The sequence below is a fragment of the Pelmatolapia mariae genome, linkage group LG4, assembly GCF_036321145.2.
Source record: "Pelmatolapia mariae isolate MD_Pm_ZW linkage group LG4, Pm_UMD_F_2, whole genome shotgun sequence".
NCBI lineage: Eukaryota > Metazoa > Chordata > Actinopteri > Cichliformes > Cichlidae > Pelmatolapia > Pelmatolapia mariae.
The window spans coordinates 22,370,001-22,390,633 of record NC_086230.1 but is presented as its reverse complement, the minus strand read 5'-3'; the positions used below and the strand labels follow the sequence as shown (position 1 = coordinate 22,390,633).

At 39.2% G+C, this 20,633-nt stretch overlaps 3 protein-coding genes across 4 annotated transcripts; 2 read left to right on the top strand and 1 right to left on the bottom strand.

Moving 5' to 3' along the window:
• The first annotated feature begins 2,439 nt into the window (after positions 1–2,439).
• Positions 2,440–10,913, top strand: ush1ga (Usher syndrome 1Ga (autosomal recessive)). 2 transcript variants are annotated; one of them, XM_063471923.1, is made up of 4 exons: positions 2,440–2,820; positions 5,740–6,193; positions 7,492–8,288; positions 9,505–10,913. In XM_063471923.1, exons 1-4 carry the CDS (start codon positions 2,657–2,659, stop codon positions 9,506–9,508), a joined length of 1,419 nt encoding a protein of 472 aa, XP_063327993.1. In that variant the 5' UTR covers positions 2,440–2,656; the 3' UTR covers positions 9,509–10,913. The 2 variants fall into 2 exon arrangements, with proteins under 2 accessions (XP_063327993.1, XP_063327995.1); XM_063471925.1 differs by lacking the exon at positions 9,505–10,913 and having other exon boundaries at positions 7,492–8,292.
• Positions 10,914–14,961: 4,048 nt separating this feature from the next.
• Positions 14,962–16,415, bottom strand: amn (amnion associated transmembrane protein). The gene has a single exon (XM_063470668.2). It carries the CDS (start codon positions 16,348–16,350, stop codon positions 14,962–14,964), a length of 1,389 nt encoding a protein of 462 aa, XP_063326738.1. The 5' UTR covers positions 16,351–16,415.
• A 1,811-nt stretch (positions 16,416–18,226) lies between these two features.
• otop2 (otopetrin 2) lies at positions 18,227–20,422 on the top strand. Its single transcript, XM_063471926.1, has 6 exons — positions 18,227–18,670; positions 18,762–18,898; positions 18,983–19,041; positions 19,123–19,247; positions 19,330–20,111; positions 20,209–20,422. Exons 1-6 carry the CDS (start codon positions 18,274–18,276, stop codon positions 20,377–20,379), a joined length of 1,671 nt encoding a protein of 556 aa, XP_063327996.1. The 5' UTR covers positions 18,227–18,273; the 3' UTR covers positions 20,380–20,422.
• Positions 20,423–20,633: the final 211 nt, after the last annotated feature.

Sequence of the window (20,633 nt, the reverse complement as noted above, 5' to 3'; positions counted from 1 at the left end):
TCAGAAAAAATATCTCCTGCAGTTAAATTATAACTAGATCAGCTGTGCTTTTTTCTTGAATTCACCAACACCATCCCATGCCATCTAAATAAAGAATTATAACAGAGCAGGTGAAAGAATTGTATAATATTATTAAAAATAGCTCTTATCAGAAACAAAAATCAAGCTCCTGTCCTGATTTTACGAAAATCAGGACATGAGCTAAAAATGGTGAAAAGTTACTGGATACCTGTAAGCCTACCTGTCTCAACAAGATCCTATGAGCAGTCTAGACAGTCACTGCATTTATATGCCCAAGAAAACACTGTAGTATGATCTACAAAGAGTCATAAATATCAATAAATCTGCTACGAGCAAAAAGCACTCCAAACAGAGTGTGTTTTGCACTTAATGTTTCTGTAAAGTTCAAAGGATGTTTCCAAGAAAAAGACTTGTTTTCTCACGAATTCCAAAGAAACTAAAAAAAAAGAAACTGGTTTATTTTCTGATAAACAGCTGTGTTTTGATATTATACAGTACATTTTATTGTCATGCAAGGTATGCTATGGGTGTCATGGAAGTTTTACTAGCATGCCCACAACAAACAGAGTAGAAAAAAAAACAAATGGCATGCTATATTATGAAACAAATTTTAGCTTTCTTCAATGCTTTCGAGGTTTTATGTTACCTCTTTTTTTTCTGTGATCCTATTGTTATACATTCATTTGAACTGACTGTAGGCAGCAATAATCCATTGATGTCTAAATGGGTGCAGGTTGTATTAAGTGAATATCTTTTTTTAATTCAGTGCTTCAAGTTGTTTCCATTTCTTAATCCTTTTAAATAAGTAAAGCGATCTACCTGTCTATTTTATCATCTAAATTGCACCAGGTGTGGTACATGGATAATCTGATGGAGATCACTGTCCTTTGTCATGGAAGTTCCAAGTACTCTGAGTAGTCTGACTGAGAGCGTGCATACTTATGCTGCAGTTTTACGCTTTGCAGTGGGGTGGGGCTGAGTTTTGAGGTACTTTCTTGCAGCACTCCTTTGTATTAATGAAATCATTCTTTGTGTGCCATGCATTTTTTTTAACTGGAGATTTAAAGTGAGAACAATAGTTGATTCAAAAGGACAGTGACAGCAGAGTAACTCTTAATTTTTCTTCTGTGTCCACGTCATAATGAGGCCTCTCGTGTCTCTGATTTTTTCCAACTTGAATGAAGTTGATTATATTGGATTGAGATTTATTACACACCATGAAAAATTAGTTGAAAAGAATAACGAGACGTCGAAGAGATGTTAAGAATATTTTTTATATTGATATTTATTTTAAAGATCCAAAATAGCACATTTAGCAGAGTGAAGCACACGTCTTGTCTTTGTTTCCTAACCTGTTAGAATGTCGTGTAAAAAGTCAATAAAAACATCAGAAAATGTTTCTGTTTCGGGTTTGATTTTTTTTTCTTTTTAGAGCCCCAAAGAGGTCATCTCAGTTTCAGACCACCTCGACAATCAGAAGCACTGATATCTACTCCGTGTCACTGTGTGCTCCAACACGTTCAGACTGCCACTTCATCTCCGCACCATGAATGACGGGTACCACAAAGCTGCTGGGATGGTTTCCTGGACCTGCTAAAGGGAGCAACTTTTAAGGATCCCTTCCGGAAAAGGATGGCATGACACTAATTTTATGGTCTGCGTTATCAGTTGTCTTATCAGGCGATTGTGGCAAAGGGTTGGTAAGGATTTATGAGAATGCGTGTGCAAAATGATGAACAGCCACAAATTTTACCCATGATATAAAGTGATCTACCTGTCTATTTTATCGTCTAAATTGTGGCAGATGTTGCACATGATCGAGATCTGTGTTCTCACCGAAGTTTCAACTGAGTAGTGTGACTGAGAACTTACAAACGTATGAGGCAGCATTGCCCTTTTCATTCGGGTGGGGCTGAGATTTGAGGCGCTTCTTTCTTGAAACACTCCTTTGTCCTAATGAAATAATTCTTTGTGTGCCTTGCTTTTTTTTCTTCGAAGCATAAGGTTTAAAGCGTGAATAATACTTCATTCAAAAGGTCAAACAGTATTAACAAAGCAACTAAATCTTTGTCCCCTGTGTTCCAGCTGCCATGAGGTCAATGATTTATTTGTTTCCAACTTTAGTGTAGTTTAGTGTAATTATTTTATATTTATTTTTTTAAAAGCTAATAGATGTAATAAGATTTATTACTCAATTTAAAAAAATGAGTAAAAAGAAATAAAGAAAACTTAAAGAAATATTAATAGCATTTTCAAATATCACAATACATTAAAGGACCAGAGCAGCTATTTTTTTAGCAGAGCAAAGCGTGTTTCATGTCTTGTTCCCTGACTTTTTGAATGTCACTTTAAAAATAAATAAATAAATAAATAATATATATCAGCTGTATCTCTATTTGGGCGGATTGGGACCTTTCGGCCACCGGAAGCACTGTACTGCAACGCGTCCTTGGATACCACCGACGCGTTCTTCACTGCGGTCTGTCTCTGATCTGACCAAATAGTTCTGAGTGAAAAGAGGGGTAAACTGCCCCTTTAGCCGCTCTGCTACCATTGTATGCCCACACGAAGAAGACGATGGTAGGAGTATTGACATGTTCGAATGGGGTCGAGCTGGGTGACTTAATTGTGCACCATGAATGACAGATACCACAAGGCAGCCCGGGATGGCTACCTGGACCTACTTAAAGAGGCAACTCGGAAGGATCTCAACGCGCCGGATGAGGATGGCATGACACCGACGTTATGGGCAGCTTATCACGGCAACCTGGAAGCTCTGCGACTAATTGTGTCGAGGGGGTGAGTATGATTTATGAGACTGTGCGCGCAAAATGATAAAGGGCCATAAACTTAACGCATAAGCCCGTATGTTTCTGCAGAAATTTACATGGCTGCTTAAACTACGGGCATTTTTGTAGCACAACCATAAAATGTTTACACTTATTACAAGACTTTAACAGGCACTGAAATAACACTAAAACAAGTTTTTCTTTACTGTAACCTAGTTTCAGTCTCACCAAAAGAAAATAGCCATGTAGATATGCTGTTAGGCGAGGTCTTAAAAATATAGATGCTGCCGTTTTAATATGAAGATATTTATAGCGTAGTAGCAGAGAAATATCAGAAATCCACAAAATCTGAATAAACCTTATGTCTTCAGATGGGGGGGGCATCTTAATATTCTAATTTAGACTTTAAATCTTTGTTTGATAAGAACAAAACCTCTTTAAACAGATAATTTAGACAGTGCCATTGTTTTTGTGGAATCTTGGCTGAGGTTCAACATCCAGCATTGTGATGCCACTTTAACCCTTATTATCCATCTATTTTCAGGTCACATAGCTTTGAATTTCAAATAACACCGTGTGTTATGTGTTTGTCATGTTCAAATGAAGCACTCTACCATAAATTTTAAAAGCTCAGCTCATGACACTGCTCAAAGTCATCTCATGATGTGGAGATGTTATTTCATGCTATGTAGTACAGAATCAGAGAATTACATGTAGAAAGAAAATCTATTTTGTCCCATAAAAGACGTGCATGATCCCATGATGATAAGATGATGCAAGTTCCTTAAAACAGAGTTTGTCTTGGACAGTTTGCTGTATTCTCTCTGTAATATTTACAAAATGTAATTCCAGTGATAGAAAAATAATTATCGAATTAATAGCAAATTAGATCATATTAGGGAGCTGTTGCATCTTTGGTGGTGTCCGTATTGAGCAAAATCTACAAATGTGATTGGTGTTCACATGGAACAGCCCATTTCTCATTACATCTACTTGACCTGTTTTGCATCCTGCCCCCCCACCCCCCCACCCCACCCCAAACGGGGCCATTATGAATTTAAAGTGTTTCTGAAACATTCTCAACAGCAGACCAGACACTATCATCTGGTGATAGCGGCTAAGGTCATAAAGCACCTCTGCTAATAAGAGCATATATAAACTACTGATTGACATGTGATGCTAAAATTAAACATCAAATCCTGCAATAATTCAAACCCAAGAGACCACATTATATAAGATAAGTTTAATGCTGCCTGACATGCTTCATGGGAAAGATGCCTCCTCTGCCATATTTGGCAAGTATATTACAGATGCAGTAACATCAAACTGTCACAGGGAGTAAAGATGCAAACAGCCCATAATGTCATAAAGAGCAGATGAGGAAAATGTGAGCTCTACTGTAATCATCTACTTTACAAGGACAGGTATAAATTACATGCATAAACCTATCAAGTTAGATGGCCCCTTACTGCAGCTACTGTATGGTATATAGAGTATAGAGATTGTAGAAGGTTCTAAGTATTTTATCTCAACGTGCAACCTGAATATCTAATTTCAACTTATCTTTTCACCCGGGTTGAAAAGATAATGTTGTTTCAGTGTTTTACAGCACTATTAATGATGCCTTTGTTTAATCTCTGTTTTATTGCATTTACAGTCTCTCATGCAAACTGACAAAAACATGAACTCAAATAATGCTTGTTTTTAAAGCTGCATATTTTAATCTATTACTGTCCATAAAGGTGGTGTGATTTGCTAAATTAAGTAGCTCTGGGAGACTTTGTACACACATTCCCAATGAAAACTGTGCAACAGCAGCCATCAATAATACAGCTTCACTTCGACAGTAGTTTCATGTCCTTGGTATCAAATATTCAGCACTCTGTATGTGGCTGTATTGGAGGAAATGGACAAGATACAAGACAGTTCAATAAGAATGTAAATACAGAAAGAGTGATGCCAGCAAAAGACTGTATACTTTTAAAAAACCCACAGAAATACTAACCTAAAATAATTTTACCACAGTTTAGGTGTACAGTTGTGTATTATGAATACATCCTGTTTTTGATCAGTTACCAGAAAGTTTCTTCATGGGATGCTAGTTTGTAAAAAATGTTGATAATGAGCTCTAATGTGCGTAATCGACCTGTGTTGGGGTAGGAAATATGCAGGGGCAAAAAAATGAAAATTTGCCCTCAAAGTAACCTAACTCAGCTGTAACAATGTGTTTTGTTCTGTGGACTTTAGTGTGACATTGCCATTCACGCGCTCATTCTTTTTGCAGTTTCCTGTAATAGGATACAGGTAGTGTAGCTGTAGCACCAGCAAGCTTGTGGTCATATTACAGACTGACAGCAACATTACAACACTGATAGAGGTAACCCTAAGGTCGTGGAATGTCAGTGAAGGGCAGTTGTTTCGTTTAAAGGATTAATTTAATTATGGTCCTTCCACTGTGGAAAAAAGAATTGATCCATTTTTCAATTGATCAAAACTACAGAAGATCAGCAGTTATTTGCTGAAACTTAATGTAGTTCTTAAGGTTTAAATGATTAAAAGAGGTCCATTTAACATCCCGTAATTGGCAGTTCAGTGGTGAAATCACGGTCAAAAATCACATGTTTATTCACAAGTGAGATATCTGAACACTAACCAGAAAAAAAGCATCCTCTACCTCATTTTTTTTGTTTGTTTACGTTAAATATATTGCGTTTTACTTCATCACATGTCTTTTTTTTTCTGTATTTATTTGTCTTTTTTTCTCTTTTTCATTAACTAACTTGTGAAGCACTTTGGTCAACTTTGCTGCTTTTAAATGTATAAAAATAAAAATGACACTGAATTGACATTGACATATTTTGAATAAGAATGTTCAAATAGTCAATAAATTACTTTCTAAATGTGTCTACACTTTTCTTGTGACCTTCAGGGGAAACCCAGACAAGTGTGACATATGGGGAAACACGCCGCTCCACCTTGCAGCTGCCAATGGTCACCTCAACTGCCTTTTCTTCCTGGTGTCTTTTGGTGCCAACATATGGTGCTTGGACAATGACTACCACACACCTTTGGACATGGCTGCCACAAAGAATCACATGGATTGTGTCCGCTACCTGGATTCCATCGCTGCCAAGCAGACAAGCCTTAATCCCAAGTTGGTCAGCAAACTGAAGGATCGGGCGTTTCGTGATGCTGAACAGCGAATCAAAGAATGCATGAAGATGCAGAAGAAGCACCACAAACGTATGGAGAGAAAGTTTTACAAGGAAGTATCTGAGACATCTGCATCAGATGTCATGAGTTTCTCCAGCTACACGAGCAGCTCTCTTAGCCACAAGCTGCTCAACTTAAACACAGCCACTGTCAGTGTGCCATATTCCCAGGTTTGTTATTTGTAATTTGATTTTTTTGTTTTGGATTGTTGCCACCTAAAAAGAGTTTCTTCTCTTAATTTCAAAGCCTGAAAAGAGTAAGGAAAACCTTACATGGTCACTGTTAAAATGCCAACAAGCTGATGTTCCTCATGTGAGCAGTAGTCAATACTTAGGCAAGCCTAGCGGGTTCGGTCAAACCTGTCTTATGTCCTTCTGAGTTTCAGGCCTTGCCTTAGATGTAGAGTCCCAAAATGTTGGCTAAAAATGAATCTGTCCCTACGTCAGTCAACCTTTTAAATACAAATACTAGTTTTAGATTACATTTGATTACTAGGTTAACTCTATGAATTTATCCGCAACACTTTTTTCTTTTTGTAGAATTTAGTTCTCAACTCTATATTTTTTTTCATGCTTTTCCAGGCCTTTCCCTGCCACTGGCTTGAATTGCTGCTATACCTGTTTAGCCACAGACAAAATATGTTACACTTTATAAAGCATAAGCCACTTCAAGTGGTGAAAGACTATAAACTGTATATAAAAGATGGATGTAACCACCATGAAGTCTTCTGCTTTTTGATTCCTCACCGTGAGCGTTTTGACTCCTGCCACGTTGGTGCTTTGTAGCCAGAAATGATTGTATATGAACAGGATAGTGTGCTAAAAAAATATGTAGCAAGCTTGGTTAGCTGCCACTTTAAACTGTACAGGTGCAATGCGCATGCCTACTAATTGGTGACAAACTGATAAAATTCTAGAGTATCTTGAAAAAAAATGACAAACTTCTTGGCTCGTCTGTACCTCCAAAATGTTGTCTTCAGATTTTTTTCATGAAAATCCTTCAAAAAGCAGCAACAACGCAGGTGAAGAAAACCAGACAGCTAGCTACCCCACCTGTCTGTTAAAGTTGCCACATCCCTAACTTTAAGTCTTAACAGTATCTAGATGGATTACTTATGGATGAATAGGTGAAACTGTGCAAAAGTTCATGATAATCCATTCAAAGAGTTCAAGACATATAAGTAAAATTAATGTATTGCTTTGGGGAAAGCTATCAGTAGTAAATACAATGACAGTCTATTTCAATTTGCATGGAAGCGCATCCAAGAATTCAAAACACATATACCAACAAAGGATGGCAACAGTGTGAAAAATATCTACCATAAATAAATCAATTAAAATTTGTTACTACTAATGCAAGATAGACACAAAATTTAAGAATATTTGTCTCAAATCTGAAAAAGCTTTTAAGATGTAATTCTTTCCTTTCTGATGTGTGCCTCATTGCTGCATGCTTACTATCCTATCAGGCAACTCTCCATGCCACAAGCCGAGGGAAGACAAAGATCCAGAAGAAGCTGGAGAAGAAAAAACAAGGAGATGGCACCTTTAAAATCTACGAAGATGGTAGGAAAAGTGTGCGCTCCCTCTCTGGACTTCAATTGGGTAATGATGTCATGTTTGTCAAACAAGGAACTTATGTCAACCCAAAGGATCGTGCCCGGCGCAATGTTCGCGACATGTTTCCCAGAGACAATGACGATGCCATTTCACGTGCCATGAGTGAGCCAGACCTCCATGGACCAGATGTGGACTATTCTGAGATCAGCACTGATTCTGGGCACGATTCCCTGTTCAACCGACCTGGTCTTGGCACCATGGTCTTTAGGAGGAACTATGTGAGTGGAGGAATGTTTGACCTTGGAAGTCACGATGCAGCCAGTGTGGCCCGTTCAGGCAATAATGTGCGTTTACGCAGTCGGTTGCAGCAATACCCAAGTCTAGATGAAGACAGCATTGGCAGTGCACACAGCCTACAGGAGAGAAATGTTGAAGAACTGCCTTGGGAAGAAGTTGAACTAGGGCTGGATGATGATGATGAGCCTGATACAAGCCCTTTGGAGGTCTTCCTCGCCACCCAGAGCATGAACGACTTTTTCTCCATCTTCAAAAGGGAGAAGATTGACCTTGCAGCACTGTTACTGTGCTCCGATCATGACCTTAAGAGTATCCATATACCCTTAGGACCAAGGAAAAAGATCTTAGATGCCTGTAAGAGACGGCGAGAGACTTTAGTTGAGCCTGACTACATCGAGGACACAGAATTGTGAGTGTTGAGATTTTTTGTTTCAATTTCAGTTTATTTTTTTTAAAGGGACAATGCAGTTTAACATAGTTCAGATATGAAACACTATGGAGCATGAAACTGATATGCAGCACATATAGCGTAGAGCTATTGTCTCCAAAAGTTGATTCTGTTCATCTGGAAGTAGTGTTTTGTGGGAGAAACGTTTCGTCACTCATCCAAGTGACTTCTTCAGTCTCAGCTGACTGCAGGTTTCCCCAATCTTATAAACAGGACATTTGCATAATGACTGAAACCAGCGCACTGAGGAACAATGGGCTGGGAGGTCAGTTCCTTAATCTTAATTATGCAAATTCTCATGACCATTGATCAACAACCACTGACCAAAACCCACTGATCAAAGACCACTGATCAATGGCCATGAGTACCATTCACAGAGAGTTGGGGAATGGCTGCAATCACAGCATTGTAAGATGGTGATCTTACAATGCTGACTCTCTGTAAATGGTACTCATGGCCATTGATCAGTAATTTTTGATCAGTGGGTTTTGGTCAGTGGTTGTTGATCAATGGTCATGAGAATTTGCATAATTAAGATTAAGGAACTGACCTCCCAGCCCATTGTTCCTCAGTGCGCTGGTTTCAGTCATTATGCAAATGTCCTGTTTTGATTGGGGAAACCTGCAGTCAGCTGAGACTGAAGAAGTCACTTGGATGAGTGGCGAAACGTTTCTCTCACAAAACGCTACGTCCAGATGAACAGAATCAACTTTTGGAGATTTACTTTCCTGGATGATTGAGAATGCATCAAGATGTAGAGCTATTGCTAATTTCTAATTCTGTTTGTAGCTATTGCTATTGTTCTAGTACTTTAATAGATCAGCTACTGCATTAGTCTTGATGAATCTTAGATTTTTTTCCTCCCTAATGTTTGGTCTTTATTAGTGAAGCACATACCTCGTTTGGACTAAGGTCAGATGACTGCCAGTCAAGAACACCCCATCCTGAAAAAATGCTTGTCTGGTCTGCATTTTGCTATCATCACTAAAACTTAAGAGCTGGATATAGAAAAAGTATTGCTGAAATAATCAAAATCAATCTTTTAGGGTATTAGGGCATGTGCCAGAACACAAAGACAAAACTGTGTTTTTGGACTTTTTTTGTTGTCTTATTGTTATAGCTCCTCAGAGAATCTTTCATTTTACAAACATTCATTATTTTTCCTTCTTTTCTACAGATAATAAAAGATGTGGTCACCCATCCTGCTGTGTGCTCATCCGGCCTTAAAGGTTAGTGGAGCATTGCAAAGTAAATGTCACATATGGGCTGGATGTTAAACCCAAAAGGACACTGTCATGATGAATATGTCAAGCATGAGATAAATCCTTAACAGGATTCCTTTACAGTGTCTTTTTAGCTCAGGATGATCACTGAAAATATCTCTGTTTGGTTGATTGGAGTTCCCCGTGCTGCATGGTTTCACAAACTGAAAGATCCTTATCTGAGTGTAGCACTGTGCACATTGTATGCCGTTTGGCACAGTTAACAGAGAGATGATTGTGGGGTCTGTGTCCCCTGAACCTTTTAACCCCCTCGGGGTGAACCTGGACCTCATGTGCCTGCATTGCTTGTGCCTGTGCATTTGCTGAAAAGCACATGTTGTTAGAAATACACTAGTGTGATTTCAGCTGTAACAGCATTTTTAATAACTATTTGTAACTGAAGTAACATTTCCTTGCATTCTTATATTTTGTCTCTGTATATGTTTACATAAAGAAAGCCACATCAGGCCTAGAGTAGCCCACTGGTAATGAAGGCCAATCCTTTGTTGTTATTACACTTGTGATGTAAAATCTAATACCACAGTATTTTTTTAATAAGTGCATACTACACTGTTACATATCACTGTCGAATTAGACTAAAGCGGGATCTTGAAATTGTGTTTTTCGCAATAATTTTTACTCTGAGTGCTTTATATTAATGTACCTTTGCTCAGTAGCACTTTAATGTTTACTATCTCAACTTTTGTAAACAAATATAGGTTGATTTTACTCTTATTAAAAATGTTTTTAATGATGTAATTTGTTTAAAGGGTGTGTGCATGTACTATTTCTTCTTGCTATATAACATTTCATCTGAACTCAGAGTGACACTGATTGCAGAAAAAATCTCAGTTACATAATGCAGAGCATTAGCTCTAATGAGGGAGATTGAGTTCATGTGTGATGTCATTTTTCTGGGAATGCCCATTCATTAGTGAGATAGCTTTGACTGATCACTAAACATCCTGCTTTAGTCATCTCCTGTTTACAGTTTGCATTTGAAGCTTCTTCTAAGACAATTGTGTGTGTCTGTATTTGAAAGACTGTTCATTTATGGTATGAATGTTATTCGACCCCAATATGAACCAACTACCCAGTGTACATTACAAGTTTGAGCTAAAAAACATCCAATAGTCACATATACTTTGTATTCTCAGTGCGGCAAAGTACTATAGAAGTGCTAAGATCTGTATGTGCTAGCAACTAGCCATGAGAAGAACATAAATTCTCCATGTTCTCCATTAGTCCAGAACATAGCACCTTGTTCTTGTATCTACTTTTGTTGCATCTGGACAATGAGTAAACTGAACAAACTGACACAATTGGATTTGCTTGGAGTTCACTTAGATTTTTCTCTGTGTGAAAAAATAAACCAAACAACAGGAAAAAGCTACAAGTTTACAAACACATCAACTGATTCTGACCAGGGTTAATGAAGTATAGGTGTGAAAACGCCATTGTTGTGGCCATAGTGATAGCACACGATTGCTGTTCCCGAATGTCATTGTTCCGTCTGTGCTACATGACAGGAAATGAGAAAGTTGTCTCAGTGGGTAAAACTAAATTTAAAAATGGCTCAAATGTCATCTGTAAATGATATTGGTGTATGATAATATTAGTTTTACTGAAATTTAATTAAATTGTTGTGTTTTAGCAACAAACTATGTCAGTTATGGAGTCTGTAATTGAGAACTAGGGAGGATGTTCAGTCCCTAGGCTCAAAAGCAGCCTCAAAGATCAGATGGGTCAAGTTTCGAAGAACTCCAACACATGGCAACTCTTAGTGGTAATACAGTGGAGAGTTGAAGGAAAATAAACACAATGTCAACATCAAAAACAAACTGGAAGATTGTACAGTTGAGATGTCCAACATGCTGCTGCTACAAGACATGGTATGTGATTCCTGCATTGACAGCCTGAGTAAAGCCCTAAAATTCTGCCTGACTTGCCTTATTCCCTACTGTGAGAGCCATCTCAGAGCAGGAAAAAGCCAAATTTCAAAACCATCACTTAGTGGATCCACTCCATGACATCTCATTGTGAGGTTCATAAGCTTCCTCTCAACTATTTCTTCCTGATGGAGGACTGATTTAATTGTCTGGACTGCGAGAGAGAGAAGCACGAATTGAGATCTCAAAGATACAACACAATATAATTTATTTACAGGGTAAAATGTTCCTAAAATGTTCCTAAGAAAGGAGTAAAAATCATTTGGAATACAATGGTTTTGCAATCTTTTACTTACAATGTGGGGCTCATTTAGTCAGTAGATGTAGCATGTGTTGTTTTTTGTGATGTTTTTTTTTGTAGACTGAGCGCCAAAGGAACTGAGGGAGATCAGTGAGAGTGCCTCAGGAGTTGATAAGGCAGTTGAAACACTGCAGAGCATGGACTGCATGATTTATTCATTCATCTAGTTGCATTATGATTCTGTCCAGTTTCAGTTTCCATCAGGTTTGTGTTATTATTGAACAGTAGTTCCCTAGGCTGCAGAGAGCTGTGGAGAAGGCCAGAAAAGGGGCAGTGGAAGTGCCTTAAGGAGAACAAAAAACAGGCCCTCAGACAGACTGAAGGCATTCAAGCACACCTGGAGCAAAAGAGAGCATAGGTGATGAGAACATTGGCTGAAATAAACAAAGTGTCCAGGAGAAAGTCTGATATTGACTTCCTACAGGTAGAAAACATATGAAACATTCAGGTTATTGTATTATAAGTAGAGGAATTACATATAGTTAAGTGGGTGTGAAACCTTTTTGGCATTACAGCCTATTGTAATAGTGTGGCGTTTTAAGACAAAGACTTTATTTTGGAAACGAATGTGTTGACAGTATACATAGAGCAGGAATTTCAACTTTTGGGATATTTTACACAGAAGACGTACAATGTTTCTTTTGTTGTTGTTGTTTTTTTTGATAAACCAAAGAAATTTCACATCATATTACAATGGCATTTTTCAACAATGACAGAAGTGGGGAGGGAAAAAAACCTGCAGAACCGCACATAGGTCAGCAATCTACCTTAACTAACTATGGTGAGGCAAAAGCAAAGAGAGAAAAAAAAAAGCAATGACAATAAACAATGCATCGGTTACCTGATATATGTTTCTTTTGTTTGTGTACATGTCTTCTGCTTGGCCTCTTCTCTCTATGTAAGCTGCGGGTTTCTCTGATTCCAGACCTGCATGTTCCTGATCTGCAGTGACTGCCCACACCAACCTGCCAAGTCATAATTCTTACATGGTTTGTTGCCTCTCTGTGATCTTTTCTCTTTACTTTCCCATCACCTAAAGCAGTCAAAGCAGAAGGTGACCCTCCTGACCCTGGTTTGTACAGAGGATTCTTCTGTATAAGGGTTTTTGGTTTGTTTTTTGTTCCCACTGCCACTCACAATCAAATTGCTGTTTCTTTTTATGAAAATAGCAATTTCCATAAAGGTCTTACCTTGCAATATAAAGTCCTCTCATATTCAAATATAATTAAATTAAATTAAATTGGCTTGTTACAAGGGTACTCAGAGTGGAAAAAAGGAATGACAGCTGTATGTCTGCCCGACGTGAACATGAACTGCATGGATCATCTAATCTTTTACACCCAAATAGTAACTGATATTACACAGGAACTGTACAACCTGATTTTTTTCCTCCTACAGTGGAAAGCTGAGCATGATTTGCAAAAGTGGTGAGTTTCATTCACAACATGGGTTTTGTTCCACACCTCATACTTGGTTATTTGAGCCTTGGTGAAAGTCAAGATATAAACCAATCCTGGTAATATCAGTCGTTTCCAAGGTGGTTCCACGCCTAATACTGGAAAAGGCCTCGTACGAATTGTTCAGTGTATCTTACAGCGTGTTTTTTTTTTTTTTTTTTTTAAAGACATTCATGACACTAGGGATGACACTTGGTGTGTATCAGTGTCTGCCATGTCTACAGTGTCTGATCCAGACTATGATGACTACTTTGATAATGAATTTATTCAGCAACACTGCAAGTTTCATATTTGTCCCTTTGAATGAAAAGTCTTACATCGCAGGCGTGTTTTTCTTAGGTTGACGTTAATGACCCATTTTTTTTCTTTATTTTTCGACATCATGCTTGGAAAATGTAAACTAAAGTGGTTTATTGTTTCTGGATTAAGCATAAAACAAACACAGTTTACTTTGTGTTGTGTGCAACTTTTGCATGCTAACATTAGCATTTAGCTCAGAGCACTGCTGTAGTACTGCCACACAGAGCTGAAATTCAATATAGTGTAAACAATCATGAGAAAAACCTCTATATCAAATTAATGATACTAAATCATCCGTGCCAGTCCCTCATCTTTCTACCCTGCCTAACCCTGACACCAGAGAGGACTTCTTGAAATGCAAATAACCCTTCAATACATCACCCACCCCCGCTTGTCATATCTTATTTTTATTTCCACATTGTCTATTTCCCCCTTTTTTTAAGACTTCAGAAGTTTGACCTTTGACCGAGACACCTGACCAACACCAGCCCATGGTAGCACAGATACCCGGAACATCCCGACTTTGAATACTCATGCCAAGCCATGAATTTACCGAGCCTTTACTTGGGAAGACAATATATTGAAGCAGAGCTGAGTGAGAAAGATTGTCGCACACAAGAGTATTGATCGAAAGGTAGAGTAGAGTAGCAGCTGCATCAGTGGTAACAATTTTTCCTGGTGCGTGGGAAAGAACAGCGGAAGTTTTTCTGCCTGGCATTCTGGTGTGGAGCCCATCTTGGAAACTACTGATATTAGCAGGATTGGTTTATATGTTGCCTATCACCAAGGCTCAGTTTCATTTCATAATGTTACTGGTCCTGTCAAGCTGCTCCATAAATACATGGCCGACTTCACTGAACCTTTGCTCTGGTCAATGCAGAATGATGTATATGCTAACAGATTATGAGCTGCCTCCACTGTGAGCTTGTAAAAGAAAAGAAATGGTCTATTATGACTATTTATTGATGTTACATAACAAGCTTTGTAAAGATATTGTATAAAGAGCTTTTTCACCCCCACATAGATAACATAGAAGGTTAAATTGAATAGTGGTGGTAAATGTGCAACATGGAGAAAACTATGCAGCACATGAAGTGTTAAGGATTTATTGCAGCTTTTTGAAACTTTATTGCTCTTAAATGTGATGCGAATGAAGAGGAAAACACACAATTGTCTGCCAGCAATTCTTTTATTTGCATTACAGATTTATTTGGTTATTCGAAGATTTAGTGCCTGTCACCTAGGTTATTTGCATTGTTCTGTGGTGGTAAAACTGTATACAACTATATACTTTAATTTGTGGGATTTAAAATCATTAAATTTGAAACAAAAGTACTGTCATTAAATGCTAACATATGTTCATCTTTAGGCAGTGAAATCTGTTTCACTGTCATCATAAACTGGGTTTACAAAGTGCACAGCTGTCTGAGTCATAGAGATTGAATTACTAACTGCAGTCCCATATAGACTAGGAATGTCAGGCATCATAGTGGGCTGGTCAAACATAGGATTATCAAACCCATGGTCGAGAGGTCCACCGAGATCTGGCATGTTACTACTATTTTTGAATCTGTTCAGTGTTGGCATTTGAACAACCCCCTTATGAACCAAGATACCCAAGATAATGAGTGTAATCAGCAGTAAAACTCCAAAAACAATTCCAGCCACCAACCCTGCACTGTGTCCAGGCTCCTCAGAAGAGGTCTGAACTTCAACTCCGGAGATTCCCAAATTAGAGCCATGAGAACGAGCGTCCTTCATTATGTCTTGGGCCAAAGCTGCTGACTGTATTGCCTGCTCTCCATCCAGTATTACTATCTGGATTTCAGATAACGTACCAAGACTGATGATCCCCATCAGCCGCTGTGGCTTTAAGACTTTGGACATCCCCAGCTGAATGGATTGGTATTGTGGCAGGGCAAGAAAAAGGTGACGGATTCGTTCTCTGTAAGTCTGAAGGTTAAAACCGTCATCAAACAGGAGGGTAACAATGGCACCACACACATCACAACAGTGTCCTGTTGGGCGAAGAGGGTTCTTACAGTTTGGAGAGTCACACGTTACTGTGCTACAGATCTGCTGATGGTGTACAGAATTCCCACAGTCACAACCAGAGGGATCCTCACAGGCTGGGTTTCCGACAGCAACAGCAGAGGATCCATGAAACTGCAGTTTGCCCAAACTTGAGCTGAGATACTGGGAGAACTCAGACTGGGTAGTAAATGTATTCCCCAGCACAGACACAGATTTGACAGTGATGCTAGAATGACTAGAGCTGGTGTCCACTCTGAAGGAGGAGAGGGCTTTAAAAACAACATCATCGTAACGGCAGGGGACGCTCTCCTCGTGGACAGAGAATAGGAAGTTTCCTTGCTCTAGGTCATTCAGAGTTGCAGCTCCCTGCCATAGAGTTGGATCGTACCACTGAAGTGACTCTGAATCTTTAAACTCGGTCGTGACACCTGTTCCACAGCCTGGATCCTGTCCGCTGACCGCATAAAATCCAGCTCCGGAATTCAGGATGAGCTCCCCATCAACTGGCAATCTCATCTCCAGCACAGCATGAGTGGTCTCCACAAACACAGACACTTTTCTTTGAGCCAAAAACTGAACTACGTCATTGCCACAAGGAACATCTCCTTTGTCCCAGTTGGTCTTATTCTCATAGTTCGTATCAGGAATCCACTGTTTATATAGGGCATTTGCTACCCCAACAAGACAGAAGAGCAGGAGCATGTCTGGTATTTTCAGCATCTTGGGTAATTGTGACAGGCTAAAAGAATATTGCGTGACCTTTGTTTCAAATCTTGTGACTAACACGAGTGCACACAGCTTACTAAGGGCACTAAACCAAATCAGCCTGGTCAAGCAGGTAAAACATTTACATTTTCTGCAACAACGAACCGGTTTTATTGATAATTTCAAAACATCCTTACCACTGCATTTTCCTTCAATGCATTTCTGCTTAAAACTAAAGTAGAAATGAATTCATTAGGTTTATACTTCTCAACTTTTTAGGTGGTATATCATCAGAATACCTTTTAAACATAAATGTTTAAATTCATTCACTATCTAGATTTATTTTATTCTTTCCTCTTTAATAGCTACACTATTAAACTAACTTACCTAAATAACATAACTGTAAAATGCTTGAAACAGGTAAATTAATAATAGTACGGTGCAAGTAGTTCACTGATTTTTGAAATTCCCAGGAGTAATATTTTGCAAAGAGAAAGCTTCTATGCAGGTAGTCCGACAAACCTCACAGGAACTTTAAAGTCAGCCTTTTATTGTATATTAGATTTTCACAATAAAGTGCTTTAACCATACAAACTTTAAAGCTCCTTTTGTGTTTAGGTTCTTGTGCACTGATTGCAATATACACAAGCAGACCACTATTTCTATTTGTATACTCAGTGAATAATGCAATCAAATGTACCAGCTTTGCCAGTTTTGTAGCATTTTCAGCTTTTGATCAGTTGGTCTAAAAGGTGATAATTCTGCTTTGTCATTAATGCTAATTCTCTGATCGATGCAATATTTTAGCTTCTGGTGTCTTATTACACACACACACACACACACACACACACACACACACACACACACACACACATATGAACGTAGGGTTCTCAGTCAAATTTTAGAACATAATTAATTTGACTGTTGCACCCTACCAGCATCAGAAACGCACAAAGCACCTTAACGATTAACGATCATCGAATTCATTTTCAGTGAGTATAGTGAGCATTTTTATGCACACAAATCCATTCAGATGCTTAATATGAATGCATCAAAGTCCATATCGTTTACAGTGTTTATTTTGCATTCGAAGGAGAGAGTGAGAGTACCAGGAAAGCCATCAAGTTTACTGTATCTTGAATTTTCAAATGTCTAAGGTCAACAAGGCTACACTTTCAGTACGCACGACCAGAATAGCTCCTTCTTGGAAGCTGCGAGAATCTGCATAGTAAACAGACTCAAGTACCCGTCGCACTTGGATTTCCCTTCAGGCAGTGCCTGACGTGCGCCAGTGTCACGAGCTAGTAGAGTTCGTTGTTTATGGAATAACGATCAAATACGTGAGAAACAGGACCTGACCAGCAAACGTGACGATTGGGGAAAAAAAACACCAAAATATGTGGTGTAAGTCTCCTTTGGGTGCGGTGAGAGATTAAACAATCAGCCAAAACTAATTGCACCTGTTTTTCTTCGTTTACTTGAGCGCTGCGGAGGCTTTCTGTGCAATATGACCTGCACAGACTAGAGCGCTGGCCCACTTAGGCTATGCCGTGTTTTCCAACTCAGTGTTCAGTTTAGATAAACTTTAACCCGAAAGCAACATACACCATCTGGCATCTTGACACTAGTTTGAAAGTCCTGCAGATCAGTTTTCAAAGATTCGCTTTTTTTGGGGGGGGGGGGGGCAATCACATTTGAAATAGTGGTGGATGTAAATAATAATAATCCTGTAGCTAAAGAGACAAAATATCCTTGTTTTCTATACTAAAAGACTCTTGTGGTGTTTTACTACTCTTGAGTGTGTTTTTATAGTCCTTCCACACTTATTTTCTTTAGTGGGCTCATAAAAAAATCTTGTATTTCTCAGCCGTTAACCTGTAACGATATGGGTTCATTACAGCTTCACTTAAGCTAAAGCACGTGATCTTTTGTAGGAAAATGTCAAACGATGTTATGACGGCTCATCCATCAAATGGTGGAACTGTGACACAAGTGGACAGCATCCAGCATTTGCCCAGTCCTTCCCATCCTCCCACTGTGGACGGTGCTGGTGAAAGTGGACACCATGTGGAAGTAGTTAAAGAAAGGACCCCCCAAGGTGGTGAATGGCTCCTGTCTGGCATAATTTGCATCAACATCCTGATGCTTGGCTGTGCTCTGGTCAGCAGCAGCGCCTTCAATGTTGTGGTCATAACACCAGTGCACCGGCAAATCTTCCTCATCACCCTCCTCGTCCTTACTATGTTGTGGATGCTGTTTTACATGGTCGTCACCTCCCGAAAGGATCGTGCAGTCTTATTTAAAGATCGCCATGCTGGGCCTGTGTGGCTCAAGGGTGAGAAGTCCGAGCAGTGCTTTCTGGCTCTGTTTCTGATTGCTCATTTCGGTTTAAACCCCTATTTTTTTTATTTTTTATTATGTTGCAGCTGGGCTTGTGCTGTTCGGCCTCCTTAGTTTCCTCATGGACATCTTCAAGATTGCCACTTATGTGGGCTACCTTCACTGTGATTCTCCTGTTAAAGTAGCCTACCCCGTTGTGCAAGCTGTGTTTTTATTTTTCCAGGTTGTTGCATGTTATGAAAATTGTAAGAATATACTCGCTCTTGCATGCTGCATTGGTAAAACTTTTAAAAGTTGTCTCTTTTAGACCTACTTCCTGTGGTTTCATTCAAGGGACTGCGTGCAGCTACACACCAACTTAACACGGTAGATTCTTTTATACATTTCATCTCCTCCGTTCATTCATTTCAGAGTATATAACATTCCTTATCTTTTTTCCCTCTTCAGATGTGGGCTTACTCTTACACTTTCAACTAACCTGGTGGTGTGGATGGCAGCAGTGACTGAGGAGTCGATTCACCAAACTGAGATAACTCATCTGAATATAAGCGTCTCGCACAAGTTGTACAGAGGTATTGAGCCGTAGCTTCCTGTTTTTAGATGAAGGTCAGTGTTTACGAGGAAAATAACTGATGGTTGCTCTTTCTGTTCCAGCCAACTACGGTGCCAAGAAGTGCACATGCAGTCATATGGCATGTGAGACCTTCAAAGAGGCCTTCTACTACCTGTACCCCTTCAACATAGAATACAGCCTCTTTGCTTCTGCCATGACCTACATAATGTGGAAAAACGTGGGCAGAATTGTTGAGCATCACAAGCACTACAAATTTAACTTCTATGTGAAAGATGTTTTCGTAGGGCCTGTAGCAGGACTGCTCCTGGTGGTGGCAGGACTTGTTACATTTGTACTGTACAAGATTAACATACTCAAAGAAGACAAGGAGAAAAGAAATAAGGCCCTGCTGATTCATTTCATTATGAACATAGTGATTGTTAGCTTGATGTCCCTCTCCACTATGATTGGCTGCATTATTTACAGACTGGACCGCAGGGAATATGTATCAGACAAAAACCCCACTCGCAGCCTGGACGTGGGGCTACTGGTGGCATCCTCTTTGGGGCAATTCATCATTAGCTATTTCAGCCTTGTGGCTACAGTGGCGACAGGAGCCGAGGGTTACCTAAATGTGCTCAACCTGGCCTGGGCTGTGGTATTGGTGGTTGAGATTGGCCTGCAGAACTATTTCATCATTGAAGGCCTCCATCGGGAGCCCATCAATGTAATGCAGGCAAATGCCCGTGCTTTTCAAGACCACACCGAAATGGCCAATGACGTGGAGGGTCAAATATCAAGATACTCAATTTCTAAAAAGCCAAGTTGGAAAAGAAGAGTTCTGAGGGAAGTGTGTGCCTTTTTGCTCCTGGCAAACATAATTGTAAGTTGTATTTGTGCTTATTGGACTATCGACAGTTGTAACAACTACCAGTGTTTCCTGTCAAAATATGTCTAATTCCCTTTTTCTATATTGACAGCTGTGGATCATGCCTGCATTTGGGGCTCGTCCCCAGTTCGACCACTCCGCTGAGATATACTTTTACAATTACACAATGTGGAACGCAATTGTGAATATTGGACTTCCTTTTGGAATCTTCTATCGCATGCACGCTGTGGCCAGTCTCTTTGAAGTTTATCTAAGAGATTGACTAATCTCGTAGCTGGACTCGTTATTTGGATTTAGGTGTATAAAAAGTGAACAATTTCATGTATCAAAACATTTAACATGTTATTTAACTACCTTTAATAAATAAATTAAAAATGTCTTCGTGTTTTCAGTTTTCCCTATAGAAGGATTCAGTGCAGGGATTTGATATGTGGCGATGCAAATTTGTTCATATATCAAACCTTTTGCAGATTAAGTGACGAACAGGAGCATGATGCCACCTAGTGGTTAACATGT